At 36.8% G+C, this 12,930-nt stretch overlaps 1 protein-coding gene across 39 annotated transcripts in view; it reads left to right on the top strand.

Moving 5' to 3' along the window:
• The window catches only part of CYRIB (CYFIP related Rac1 interactor B), a 170,890-nt gene extending 158,326 nt beyond the window's left edge, over positions 1-12,564 (top strand). For 34 of the 39 annotated variants that reach the window (XM_032253644.1, XM_032253430.1, XM_032253652.1 and 31 more), the window contains 6 exons: positions 524-601; positions 2,632-2,748; positions 3,678-3,757; positions 5,254-5,380; positions 7,399-7,469; positions 11,818-12,564. In XM_032253644.1, coding sequence (XP_032109535.1) covers positions 524-601; positions 2,632-2,748; positions 3,678-3,757; positions 5,254-5,380; positions 7,399-7,469; positions 11,818-11,881 — 537 coding nt within the window. In that variant the 3' untranslated portion in view covers positions 11,882-12,564. The remainder of the gene's footprint in view (positions 1-523; positions 602-2,631; positions 2,749-3,677; positions 3,758-5,253; positions 5,381-7,398; positions 7,470-11,817) is intronic. The other 5 variants (XM_032253528.1, XM_032253569.1, XM_032253645.1 and 2 more) reach the window with 1 other exon arrangement.
• Positions 12,565-12,930: the final 366 nt, after the last annotated feature.

Below are 12,930 nucleotides of genomic sequence, written 5' to 3'. Positions count from 1 at the left end.
TGAGTTCCAGTTTACACTCTGCCACATAACCCCAGTCATGGGATACTGGGCAGATCCTTTTATTCTTCAGGGTCCCTGGTACCCTGTCTAGAAAATGGAAGAGCTGGATTCAAACTTCAACATTTTATGATTGTATCACAGTCAGATTTGTATGTAAAATTCTAGTTTGAGGATTGCTCTGTTGACCATATCTACATACTTTTATTGTAATAACTAAAAACAAGTGCCTAAGTAGTCCTTTTTGGTTTTGTTTATTTTATAAACAATCTTTTGGTACATTACCTGAAATTAGTGAAAAGGGAAGATATACTGCCTGTGACTGAAAAACAGTATCTTGTTTTATATGTTCAGTAAGGACTGAATACAGTTATAAGCCATCTTGGATTATACCAGTTCTAGTTGTTAAAATGACAGTATAAATTAGGGAATGTTTTTTACTAGTTAAAACTAAAGATTTTTCACTTAATTTTTTACATTAGCATTTAGTACGTAACACATTTTTCTTCACAAATGTCTTCTTCAGATGACAAATCCTGCCATACAGAATGATTTCAGCTACTACAGAAGAACATTAAGTCGTATGAGGATTAACAATGTACCGGTAAGTTAATGCTTTGAATTAGGGGGAATGATAAGAATAACTTAACACTCAGTCTGTTCATTTTATTCTTTAATTTGTTCGTTCAGGTAGTGTTAAAGCTAGTAATAAAGTTAGTAATTATGGGCAGCCACAGCCGGAGGAGGAAAGAGCAAACTGTAACAAACCATATGGTGTTTACCTGTTTTTCTTCACAGTCTCTTAAATTCCTACAACTACTTCAACAAAATTGCTTTTCTGTATAACATTAATACTTATAAAATTTCTCAATGTACTCCCTTTAACTGTACCGAAATTTTGTGAATTCGTGGTTAGGAGTTTTTTTGTCTCCATATTCTTAGAATGGAAGAGTCTTGTAGAGAAATTGATGTGGGTTAATTTATTGGAGAGAAACCTTGAACCCAAGTCAGTTTTCCTCCAAGAAATTCATGGTTAATGCTGACAAGAGGGGATAGTGAGGTCATGGTCTATTAGCACACCTGTGCCTGATGTGGCTGTTTGAGAAAATGGCTTGTGTCTGCTCCTTGGCTAGTATAGCATCTCTTCTGGCTTCTTTAGGTCTGTTAACTTCTTACCATCCTCCTCTTAAGCCGTTTGTTACTTTTCTACCTCCAAGGAACTAAATACCTTAAGTAAAACCAGCGAGGAAGAGAGTATTAAATTGTTCTCTGTGTATTCTGAGAACCTTCATGGTGATAATTGGTCTGAAATTTTTCAAACATCAACCCTTGTTTCAAGTAGATAGTTTAATAGAGAAATACTGTAACTGTGTAAGAAGTGATAAGTGCCATAAGAAATTTAAAAATACATATATCAAAGACAATCATTTATTTTCTTTTACCTTGAAAAAATATTTTAGGAAGTGCTTGCACTAAGACACTGATTTGGAGGAAAAGATTCCTCTTTACGAAACATCTGTTATTTACATCAATTTGATTTTGCATAGACCAGCTCCTGGTGTGAGACTGACCTTAACATCTGTCATTTTCATACCCATCATGTAAAATAAGATAAAAGCAAAACAGCCAATCCTATACTATAGCCATCCTTCCCATCACTTAAGGCCAAAGACATTAGTCATCTTAGTTCTCGCTTTTACCCTCAATAGTTACAGGTAAAAGCCACTTGTTTTCAACTGAAATATCGTCTTCTCTCTCCATCCTCCTTTTCATCTCCCCCTCCTGCTATTCCAATAGAGAGCCTAATTCTCACTTTTTCTGGCAGTCATTCTACACAGCATAACTCATTTTCTGACCTACCGTCTTTCTCCATTTTGGTACAGTCCACCCCACTATCATCGGTTAATTTTCTTGAGGATATCGACTTAGTTGTCATTCCTTTTATCAAACACTCTAAATGGCTCCCCATTCTACATAGAAGAAAAATATGAACTTAAGCTAGCATTTAAAGCACTCTGCAGTCTGACCCCAACCTGTATCTTGCACTGATTGCTGCCCCTTATTATGCTCAATTACTGAATATGCTGAATTACTCTCTAGGGAGTCATTTGAAAACATGCTCTTTCCCCTGCCAGATTGGAATACCTTGTTTACCTGCCCAGTATCCCCTGCAAAAGCCTAACTCTTCTTCTGTGAGTCCTCCTTAGTTTCATCTAGTCCAACTTAATGTTCCTCCAACTCCCTTTTTCTGTCATCACCTGTTAGAATCTTACTGTGGATGTTATATGAGTACTTACTGTTCATAATCGAGGACAGGGTACACGTTTATAATCATTTTTCTGTCCTCCATAACATTTAGAATCTCTTGTATATAGTAGACATTTCATCAAGGTTTTATTTAATTCCTTAATATCATTTAAAATATTTTTGAAAAGGTTAATCTTTTTTTTAAAAAAAAGTGCTTCAGATCATATGTAGTCTTTTTTTTTTTTTTTTTTAAGAATATTTCAGTATTATGAATACATGAGGGTCGAAAATGTAATTGAGGCAGGCACCCTATCTGAGTTCTTTTATAATTGTTATTATATGTAATAATTTGTGAACTAACATCAGGTGCTTTTATCTTCCCTACAGGCAGAAGGAGAAAACGAAGTAAATAATGAATTGGCAAATCGAATGTCTTTGTTTTATGCAGAGGCAACTCCAATGCTGAAAACCTTGAGTGATGCCACAACAAAATTTGTATCAGAGGTAAGCATTGCCTAGGCAGGTATTCTTTGTGTTGTTACCCATCCCCCGGTTGCAGACGTGATTTCAGCAAGCTCAAGACGTTAAATACCATCTTGAAGCCAACAGACTCCCACATGTATGTGTTGAGTCCTGACTTTTTTCCGAGGCCCACGTGTGCACACCTGTCCACCTATTTGCAGTGTCTCTGGAGGGATGGTCAACTTCTCAGTGATAGCTGATAGCACGGCCAAACCAAACTCTGGGTTGCCTTTTGCAACCCTGCCCTTTCTTTTGTTTTTTTCTCTCTCAATAGTACCAGTGCAGGCGAACACCTACAAGTTATGTCGTCTAAATTCCTTCTGTACCTCACTCCATACATGTATTCCATCAAACAGTCTTTTTGGCTTTCCCTCCAAAATACTAATATATCATGAATCTGAAAACTTAGTATTTTCTTGCCACCAGCCACATCAGACTTCTCTTCTGGATTACTGCATTCATGCCCTGATCATTCTTATTTCTTCCACTCTTGCCCCAATGTAGTCCTTTCTCCATAGAGCAGCCAAGTAATCTTAAAACATAAACCATTTTCCCTCCCTCCTCCGCTCAAAATGTTCCCAGTGACTTCTTAGTACTCTTAGGATAAAATCCAACTATTGCATAGCCTATAAAACTCTACACCTTTGACCCTCTGGAGTTGTTCTTACACAGCTAGAATGCAAGAGCCTTTCAGAAGAGTACTGTCCTCGCTGTCTTGCTCATAGCTGTATCTCCAGAGCTTGGAACAGTTGCTTAGAGTCTAGTACATTATTTAGGAAATTAAGAGTAGGAACCAGGTTTTAAAGCTGCTAAGTTTTCATATTATGCTAAGTAATAACTGTTTTTGAATTATGCTTAAGTAATAACTGTTTGTTACTTTTACTTTTTTTGTTCTTCATATACTTCGACAGAATAAAAATTTACCAATAGAAAATACCACAGATTGTTTAAGCACCATGGCTAGTGTATGCAGAGTCATGCTGGAAACACCGTGAGTATCAGCTGATCTTTTTCACTTTAACAGTGCTGTTGAGATGACTGGTATTTCAAAACATGTTTATATATGAACATGTTTTATCTGGAAGGTGGAAAGTAAGTATATTCCAAATATTGAATATTAATGTATGAACAAACTTAAAATAATTTGGCCACTTAATGTAACTTCTGGTTAAGTATAAAATAGAGTTGGTCTTCAGGTACCTCAGACCAGTCAGACTGACTTAAACTCTGAGTTCTCCTCTCAGACAGAACTGTAGTGGCTTTTCTGTGGCTGGGATGTAGGAGAAGAGCTTTAAAGTTCCTTGGTTATACTTACCATAAACATTCTTTTTCCATATTTAGAGAATAATCTCTTTTGCCAAAGGGCTGGAATTATTCTTCTGTTTATCTCTTTTTTCTCTCAATTATTAGTTATCACTCTTTTCTTTCAACACAAACCTGAATTCTCTTCTTTTTGTCTCTCCTCTCTAAAGCATTTATGATGTATGATACAGTGTGTCCTGGCTGGGTTTTTCCTGTTAGCAGGCAGAAAGATTCCCTCTTGGATTCTAGAATAATAAATGCAGTCATGTGCTGCATAATGACGTTTTGGTCAATGAAGGACCGCATAAACAATGATCCATCATCTATACTGTACATCATCTCATTGGAAAACCTTAGGGAATAGGAAGGCAACTATCCTCATAATCCTCTTCCTTCCCCCACCGCCAGTTTCAGGGAGTGAGGTCCTGGCAAATGAAGGGACACCATCCATATGCTTGGATGCCTGTATCCTGGTTCTGTACTCTTTCTGCTATGATATACTGCTTTCTATATGTAGATAAAAGTTTAATTTTCTTTTTCTCAAATGAGAGAAGAATATGATTGAGTTTTAGTAAAATTGAAATCCAGTAATACTAAAAATGTGTTTAGATTAAGTTAGCCCCTAGATAGCAAACCTGCTTGCTCTATTAAGCTAGTTATTTTTTTTTTCCTCAAAAGTAGTAACAGCCTTTACATAGCACCCATTCCCAACCTTTTACTTAGGGACTACTTCGATTTCTCTAAAATCGTTGCTATTAGTCAGGCAGCAGAGTAACACACTAATGTTGGTGCAAATATTACAGAAACCAGAATACATGGGTGATGACTGTTCCACTCACCACCTTCTTGTCTCACTAGGGATCTCACTGTGGAGTAAGGGGTATAACATTAGTACCCCTTTTTAGAGATCAAAGAGGCAAGTCAGCATCAGCTGAAAGTTGCATCAGCTCATTAAAGAATTTCGTAGCTCATTAAAGAATTTTGTATCTCTTTCAGGGGGTTGATGTGGAAAGGAAAACAGACATAAGATTTGAAGGTATCAGTGTAGCTACTTGTGAACTTACTGCATTAAACTAATTGACAGAAATTTGAATAAAATATTTTAGAAGAGGCTTTTTTTTTGGTTTGTTTTTTTAAAGAATTTTGTAATGCACTTCTTCCATGCATATCTTATCTACCCTTCAGGGAATACAGAAGCAGATTTACAAATGAAGAGACAGTGTCATTCTGCTTGAGGGTAATGGTGGGCGTCATAATACTCTATGACCACGTACATCCAGTGGGAGCATTTGCTAAAACTTCCAAAATTGATGTAAGTTATTTATTGTTTCATATAAATAATTTTAAACAAGTTTCTCCATGGAAACCATAGGCTTTTATAAGAGCCAGCAAGCCGAACTGTCATAAAACTCAGATTTATAGTTTGTCAAGTGGTGGGCTTTCGTCTCCTCTGTCCTCGTGCTGTATTTTCTGCGGCCTGTGTTTAGGTGGAGTGGAATGATTGAAGGAAGTGACTGTATTATCTCTTGAGTACCTTCTGGAAGGCTCCTACTACCTATTTGGCAATATAAATACATAATTAGATGTAAGTTTGAATCATGGCCTTTAATTCCTTTGTCCAAAGGCCATTTCAAATAAAAATGTTTATTTCAAAATGCATATAAAAAGTCAGTAGTGCTGCCAGGCATGCTGGCTCGTGCCTGTAGTCCAAGCACTTTGGCAGGCTGACGTGGAGGATCACTTGAGCTCAGGAGTACAAGAGCAGCCTGGGCAACATAGTGAGAGCCCCATTTCTGCAAAAAAAGAAAGAGAAAAAATTAGGCAGGTTTGGTAGCACACACTGGTAGTTAAAGCTATGTTGAGAGGCTGAAGTGGAAGGATCCCTTGAGCTCAGGAGTTCGAGCCTGCAGTGAGCCACTGAATGCAGATCACACTGCTGCATTCAGTCTGGGTGATGGAGACAGACCCTATCTTAAAATTAAAAAGACAGCCAGTAATGGTGCTCCAGTGGAAAAAGATGAAAAGTTAATGTATTTTCCCTCCCCTACCCAGTCATCATAATTTATGACTATAGTTGGGTCTCTGCTTTTCCTCTCTCTGTAAAAGTTTGTATTAGAAATAGTTTTCTGATTTATCTACTTTGTAGTTTCTTTCCCCATCCTTTCATGTCTAGTTCATTAATGTTTGATGAGAATTGGCTTCCTGTTTCCCTTTCATATCTTAGCATTTCGGATCTTGATTACTGATTACTAGCCACACTTCCTATGTAAAGAGAAATTAGTTAATATATACTGTATGGTTGCCATGTCCCAGGAATTTACATTTGTTCTCTCTTGTGACTCTGAAAATACTCTTAGGATGTTAAGTGTCATCTCCCCTTTACTGACAGGGCAACTAACATTTAGCAAATTCAGTAATAGAATTGCTAGTAGGCTGGGCGCAGTGGCTCACGCCTGTAATCCCAGCATTTTGGGAAGCCGAGGTGGGTAGATCACCTGAGGTCAGGAATTCAAGACCAGTCTGCCCAACATGGTGAAACCTCATGTCTACTAAAAAAAGCTACAAAAATTAGCTGGGCGTAGTGGCACACGTCTGTAGTCCCAGCTACTTGGGAGCCTGAGGTGAGAGAATCGCTTGAATCCAGGAGACAGAGGTTGCAGTGAACCAAGATCATGCCATTGCACTCCAGCCTGGACAACAGAGCAAGACTCCTTCTCAAAGAAAAAATTGCTAGAGAATGGTAGAACCCACATCTCTCTGGCTTCTAAAGCCTGTGCTTCTACTATACCATGCTTTTTCACAGTAACCAGGCTAATACATCTTAAATACCGTCATCATCAGGTCGTTACCTTTTAAATAACCTATCAGAGTTCCCTGCTGCCAGGCATAACAGCTCCATATGACTCCTGGCTTTCAGCTTCTCTGTACCTCCAGTTCGAGCCCTGAAAAATTCCTCTCTGTCCTCTGTGTGATACTATGCCATGGGGTTTTTCTGCCTGAAAGCTCCTCTTTTCCTTACTAGCATATTCATTCTGTCCTTTAAATTGCCACTCAGCACCTTTTGCAGGAAGTCTTCCCTTAGCAAACCCTTTGTTTTTCATTGCATGTGTGGTGCTTTTAGTTTGGCTGATTTTGTTCTGAAAAAGTTTGTTTCACTAAGTGAGAATAATAACACTTAGGTTGTTTTTTTTCTGTTCTAATAATAATTAATTTGACACAGTATGTAATCTCTTGGGTTCCATAGTTATGGTCTTGATTTATTTTACTATTTTGAAAAGGAATGTTATATGAAAAAAATGGCTGTTTGACCTTTTCTATTTTCTTCCTTAGATGAAAGGTTGTATCAAAGTTCTTAAGGACCAACCTCCTAATAGTGTAGAAGGTCTTCTAAATGCTCTCAGGTGTGTATATGTATATGTACATATGTATAGAAAAAATCTGTAAGGAAAATGTTTGGTTTATGTTTATGTAAAGAAAATGCATTAAGTATGATTAGGACATAAAAATAAATGTACAAGCTAGAAATAAGAAGATCTTATTTTGCTTACTGGTAATCTTGCTTCCAAATACGGGTTACTGTATCTTACAATGAGGAATGTGTGTGTATACATGACAATATCAGCTTCATTTTCTGGTTGAAGATTTTGGCTTTTACTTGTTGCTTCTCTTGAAACACAAGGATTGCTTGTTTTTTTAATAAAAGTAATATATGCTAATTATAAATGCAATTCAGAAAACATAAAATATAAGTAAAAAGAAATAATGTAATTTCACGATTTTGAGATAAACCGCTATCAGCAGATAGCCTTCAAGTTTTTTCTTTACACATGTAGCTAATAATAGCTCTATGTAGTAGTCATCTTTTTACAAAATGATACCATACAAAGTGTCTTGTAACTGGTTCTTTCCTCTTAATATAATTACATTTGTGTTCAGACTTGTGTTCTATTATTTTTATGTATTTCTTATAATAAAAATTAAACAGCCATTACTTAGTGTCTTTTCTTAGCTTAGTTTTACTTAATTTAGTTGCTAAAGCTTCTTTGAATGCTAGAACTTTATTTATTTAGAGACAGATAATAAATAGCCTGGGTGACTCTCGCTCTGTCACCCAGGCTAAAGTGGCACGATCTTCACTTATTGTAATCTCCGTCTCCCAGGTTCAAGTGATTCTCCTGCCTCAGCCTCCCAAGTAGCTTGGATTACAGGCGTGTGCCTGTATTTTGTATTTTTAGTAAAGATGGCGTTTCACCGTGTTGGCCAGGCTGGTCTCAAACTCCTGACCTCAAGTGATCCACCCACCTTGGCCTCCCAAAGTGCCACTGTGCCCAGCTACTAGAACATTTTTAAGTGAAAATCTCAGTTCTTTATAACTACATGACTACAGAGATTTTTTGACAACAGAGATTTAATTGGTAGTATTCATATGACATAAAAGATGATGTCCCATTACTTGATTATTTTGGGTTTAAACACAAAAATTATATGAACACAGAAATATTCAATGACATTTACTTCATAAAATGTAGGCTGTATCATTTCAGCTAAGTGGAACTGTCAAATGACTTAGAAAATTTTAAAAATAGGTTTTAAAAGATTATGAAAAGTGTTGTATAAGCAGTTACTTCCTGAGTAAAGGAGATCTATGATCCATCAGCAAGATTAAGGAACATAATTAAAAATTCTTACAATGTCAAACTATTTTAACCACAAGCCTATTTTTTAGAGTTCTGTATTCTTGGGGTTTTTACAATGCACACTTCAGTGGTTTTACCAATATTTAATGATATCGAGTCTTTCTTCCTTGGTTTCTTTCTGAATACTCCCTGTGTCTTAGCCTGATTTTTCTCCCAAGCTTCTGTCTTTCTGATTGGTCAGGCTGTTTGAAGCCAGCAAGCAGCAGGAAGTCTTTTTTAAAAACTTAGAGGTAATTGAGCTCTAGGAGGTTTTAGGATTCTTTCTTCAGCTTAAAGGGAGTATGCCTAACACAGAATCTGCTTTTTCCTTTAAGCGTAGTTCTGTTTCCTTTTCCTTAGAATGAAAGCAGAAGAGGGCAGTGATGGCGAGTGAAAGACGGTCCCACACAGTAATCTGTGTTCAAGGGAGAGGGGAGGGAAGGAAAGTACCATAGAGGCAGAGTCACCTGTCAGTTAGGAACATTTTCTTTCCTAATATAATAGATAATGGATACTAGTCTGGTTTGGGGCTCAGGCACTTTCCTTTTAAACAAACACCCTAGCTGATGTAGGTAATGCTGATACTTTGAAAAACAGTGCTTAAAGTAAAGCCATCTAGCCTTTAATATGTTTTACTGAGAGCAAAGGTTTAGAAAGCATTTTGTAACCCCAAAAGTACGACACAAGTGTTACACGCCTCCACAGAATAAAACTTACCTTTTGGAGAATTAATGACCAAAATATTTTAAATGAGGGAATAATTGCATGTATTTATATGTTGGTTTTGAATGGTTTTCTGTAGTAATTATTCATATAGAATTTTCTGTACTACTAAGAGAAAGCATCAAGCCATATGTCCATTTTACAGGTGGAAAAATGGAACCAAATACATTTAATCATAAGAGGGAAAGAAATAAAGAGCTAGAGCTGGGAGTTCAGGCTCAGTAGTGATAATTGTCTTCTTTATTAAATTTAAGAGTAATGGTAAAAATTGGTTTTCTTTGGTAGAAAAGTCATGCACTTGGAAAAAAACTTTTGTTTTTGTGCACAAAGGAAAATAATGCCATATATCTTCATGTTTTGTTTTCACATATATTAGATATTGGCCTTTTCTTGATAAATGAGTGTGGTGATGCAGTGTGCTCTGGATTGGCTTTGTCCAAAGAAGGAAGCTAAGATCACGTCCCACAGAAGGAGCAAGAACTTGCATCCTGGGTAGAGAGGAAAACACTTACCATTCTTCAAATAGCACAGTACATTGCTGAGTAGTGATACCCTCACCTAGTCTGCAGTAGAAATTTTTCTGTGCACATTACTTGGCTCTTTCTACTATCTGGTTGTATAAAGAAGTCGGGGAGAAACAAATGTGAAGAAATGGATTTTGAGAACCTCAGGCATCTGTAGGATTTTGTGTAATTGTGTATACTTTACATAAAGAGAACAAAAAGGTTAAATCCTTGTGACATCACTTAGCATTGAATGTAAATATTCCTTTATGGATTTTTTTTTCTTTCCAACCTGGCCGCCGTCTTTGTCTTCCTTCCACAAATATTTATTGAGCACCAATTATGTGCCAGACATTCTGATATCTATTTGAAAACATGAGAAAAGTTTGGGGGGTGACTTCTCAGTAACATTGTAGACAGCATATCAGGTACTTTATAAGCATTCTTCAGTTTTTAAATTGATTTGAAATTAACCTAATAGGAATTTAGAAAAAAGATCTAGTCCTTAAGATTATATGTGGAATTCTTGTGAACCAAATTAATCAGTCTGTCTGGATTATCTCCAAAATGTAGTCCACATTCACACATTGAACACCTGTCTTCACTGCTGCTGTAATCTGGTCCAAGCCTTGACATCTGATCACCTCACACTTGGTGCTCAGTAATAGCCCCTTATTTAATGCCTCCCCGTCGCTCCTTCTGTTCCCCACAGCTCACCCTCACCAGCCAGAATGATAAAACTTAAGTGGTGTCACACCCGTCTCCTGCTTAATATGCTCCACTGGTTTTCATTGCACTTAAAATACTCTCCAAACTTCCTACTGTGTATGATCTCAGGGTGTTCATGTGAGATAGTCTTTCCCTGTCTCTGTATGTAGCCTCTTTTTCTTATACTTCCCTCCTTTGCTGCTGGGCTTTATCCCATCACTAATATTAGTGTATCGTTATCTTTCTCCGTTTGCTGGTTGTAAGCTTCTAGAAGAGTACCTGAGACATAGTAGGCTTGCCTAGTGGATTGTTACTATTTAAGGGAATACTGTCGTGAATCTTACAATAATCACTCTTAGTGATTCCTTTTTTTGGATTCTTATGTTGGATTTGCATGCATGTAGCAAAAGACATGCCTAGATAGGGCACTTGGAGAATTGAGACATTTTAGAGATGTGATAGCTGTAGTAATTGCTGTCTTAAATACAGAATAGAACAGGGGTTGGAGCACTTTTCTGTAAAGGGCCAGAGAGTAAGCAGATATTAAAGGCTTTGGTGGGCCACGTGGTTTTTGTCATAGCTCTTCAGCTGTGCCACTGTAGCAAGAAGGTAAGCATAGATGGTACATGAATGAGTCAACATGGCGTGTTTCAGTAACACTTTTATATGTAAGCACTGAAATTTGAATTTCATATGATTTCCACAGTAATACATGAAATGTTACTTTTTCTGTCTTCCTTTGCCCCCTAGTCATCCAAATGTAAAAAAAAAAAAAAAGCGCACAGCCCACACAAAAATTGGTGGATTGGATGGCCTATAGGCTATAATTTGCCAGCCTCTGGGATAGAAGAGCATTTTCTTCTGAGTGAGAAGTTACAGCTAATCTTTTACTTCAGAGCTTAACCAATCATTTCAGCAAAGTTGCTGTAACTAAGTTAAATAGCTACTGGCTATTCAGCTAGAAAGGTGGTGAGGATGACAGGCTTTGCAGAACCTGAACAGGGTAGAGCTACAATGAGAAGCCATAATTCTGTGAGTTTTGCTGAGACCAATTCCTCATCCTGTCACAATTAGAGAACGCGATGCCGATTCTTTTTTAAATTTCCTAAAATTGGCCTTTTTTTTCTTTTCCCTTTTAGGTACACAACAAAACATTTGAATGATGAGACTACCTCCAAGCAAATTAAATCCATGCTGCAATAACAGTTCTGGAGTAAGCACCTGCTGTAGGCAGAAGACAGTGTTCTGCAATGACTGAGAATGCACAGTTTTTTAGTGATTGCAATTACTATCTCATTTATTCTTGCTTTTATTTCTTTCCTCTGTTCCTCTTCCCCCTTTTTTAATCATGTTCTTGTTCTTAAGACTTCTTTTCTGTGCCAAAATCAGTAAAGTTACACTCTGAAGGGATATCATCCTTTCAAACGGGCCAGCTAAGGCAGCTAATTATGCATTGCATTGGGATCTCTACTGAGAAAAATTCTGTGACTTGAACTAAATATTTTTAAATGTGGATTTTTTTTGAAACTAATATTTAATATTGCTTCTCCTGCATGGCGAGACTGCCTATTCTGCTATTTAAAAACCCTCAATGACTTTATTTTCTACTGCCGCCTTTTTCATGTGCAACCAAAATGAAAATGTTTAAATTAACTGTGTTGTACAAATGGTACCCAACACAAACTTTTTTAAAATTAGTAATACTTTTGTTTAAAGTTTTAAGTTTGCATTTTGACTTTTTTTGTAAGGATGTATGTTGTGTGTTTAACCTTTATTAACTAACGTTAAAAACTGTGATGTGTGCATAGAATATTACGTATGCATGTTCATGTCTAAAGAATGGCTGTTGATGATAAAATAAAAATCAGCTTTCATTTTTCTAAGTGTGGCTTGGTTTACTGATGTTTTGTTTTTAGGCTTCTAAAGTTTTCCCCATGTATATTTTCATGGAATGCATATATACATTACATGATTTTTTCTTCTTTTAGGGGAGAGCTGGGTCTTTTCAACAGAATTTTGATCATTGTCTATGTATATAATTTTAATTGCTTTTAAAATTTTGCTAAGTATATTAAGACCAGTGATCTTTTCATTAACTGGACTTTTATTGATTTCCTCTTGTATGGATGTACTAATGGAAGGAAAACCACATCCTTGCTTGATTCTCAGTTTCCAGGAGAGCGGGTAGCAACATGAAGGCAGAGTAGCCCTTTAATCCTGGGAAGAGAATGATTGTTAAGAGGGACTTTCCA

Source organism: Sapajus apella, unplaced genomic scaffold (genome assembly GCF_009761245.1).
Source record: "Sapajus apella isolate SASKATOON/1434 unplaced genomic scaffold, GSC_monkey_1.0 scaffold3, whole genome shotgun sequence".
NCBI classification, from domain to species: Eukaryota; Metazoa; Chordata; class Mammalia; order Primates; family Cebidae; genus Sapajus; species Sapajus apella.
This window is presented reverse-complemented; position numbering and strand designations above follow the sequence as displayed.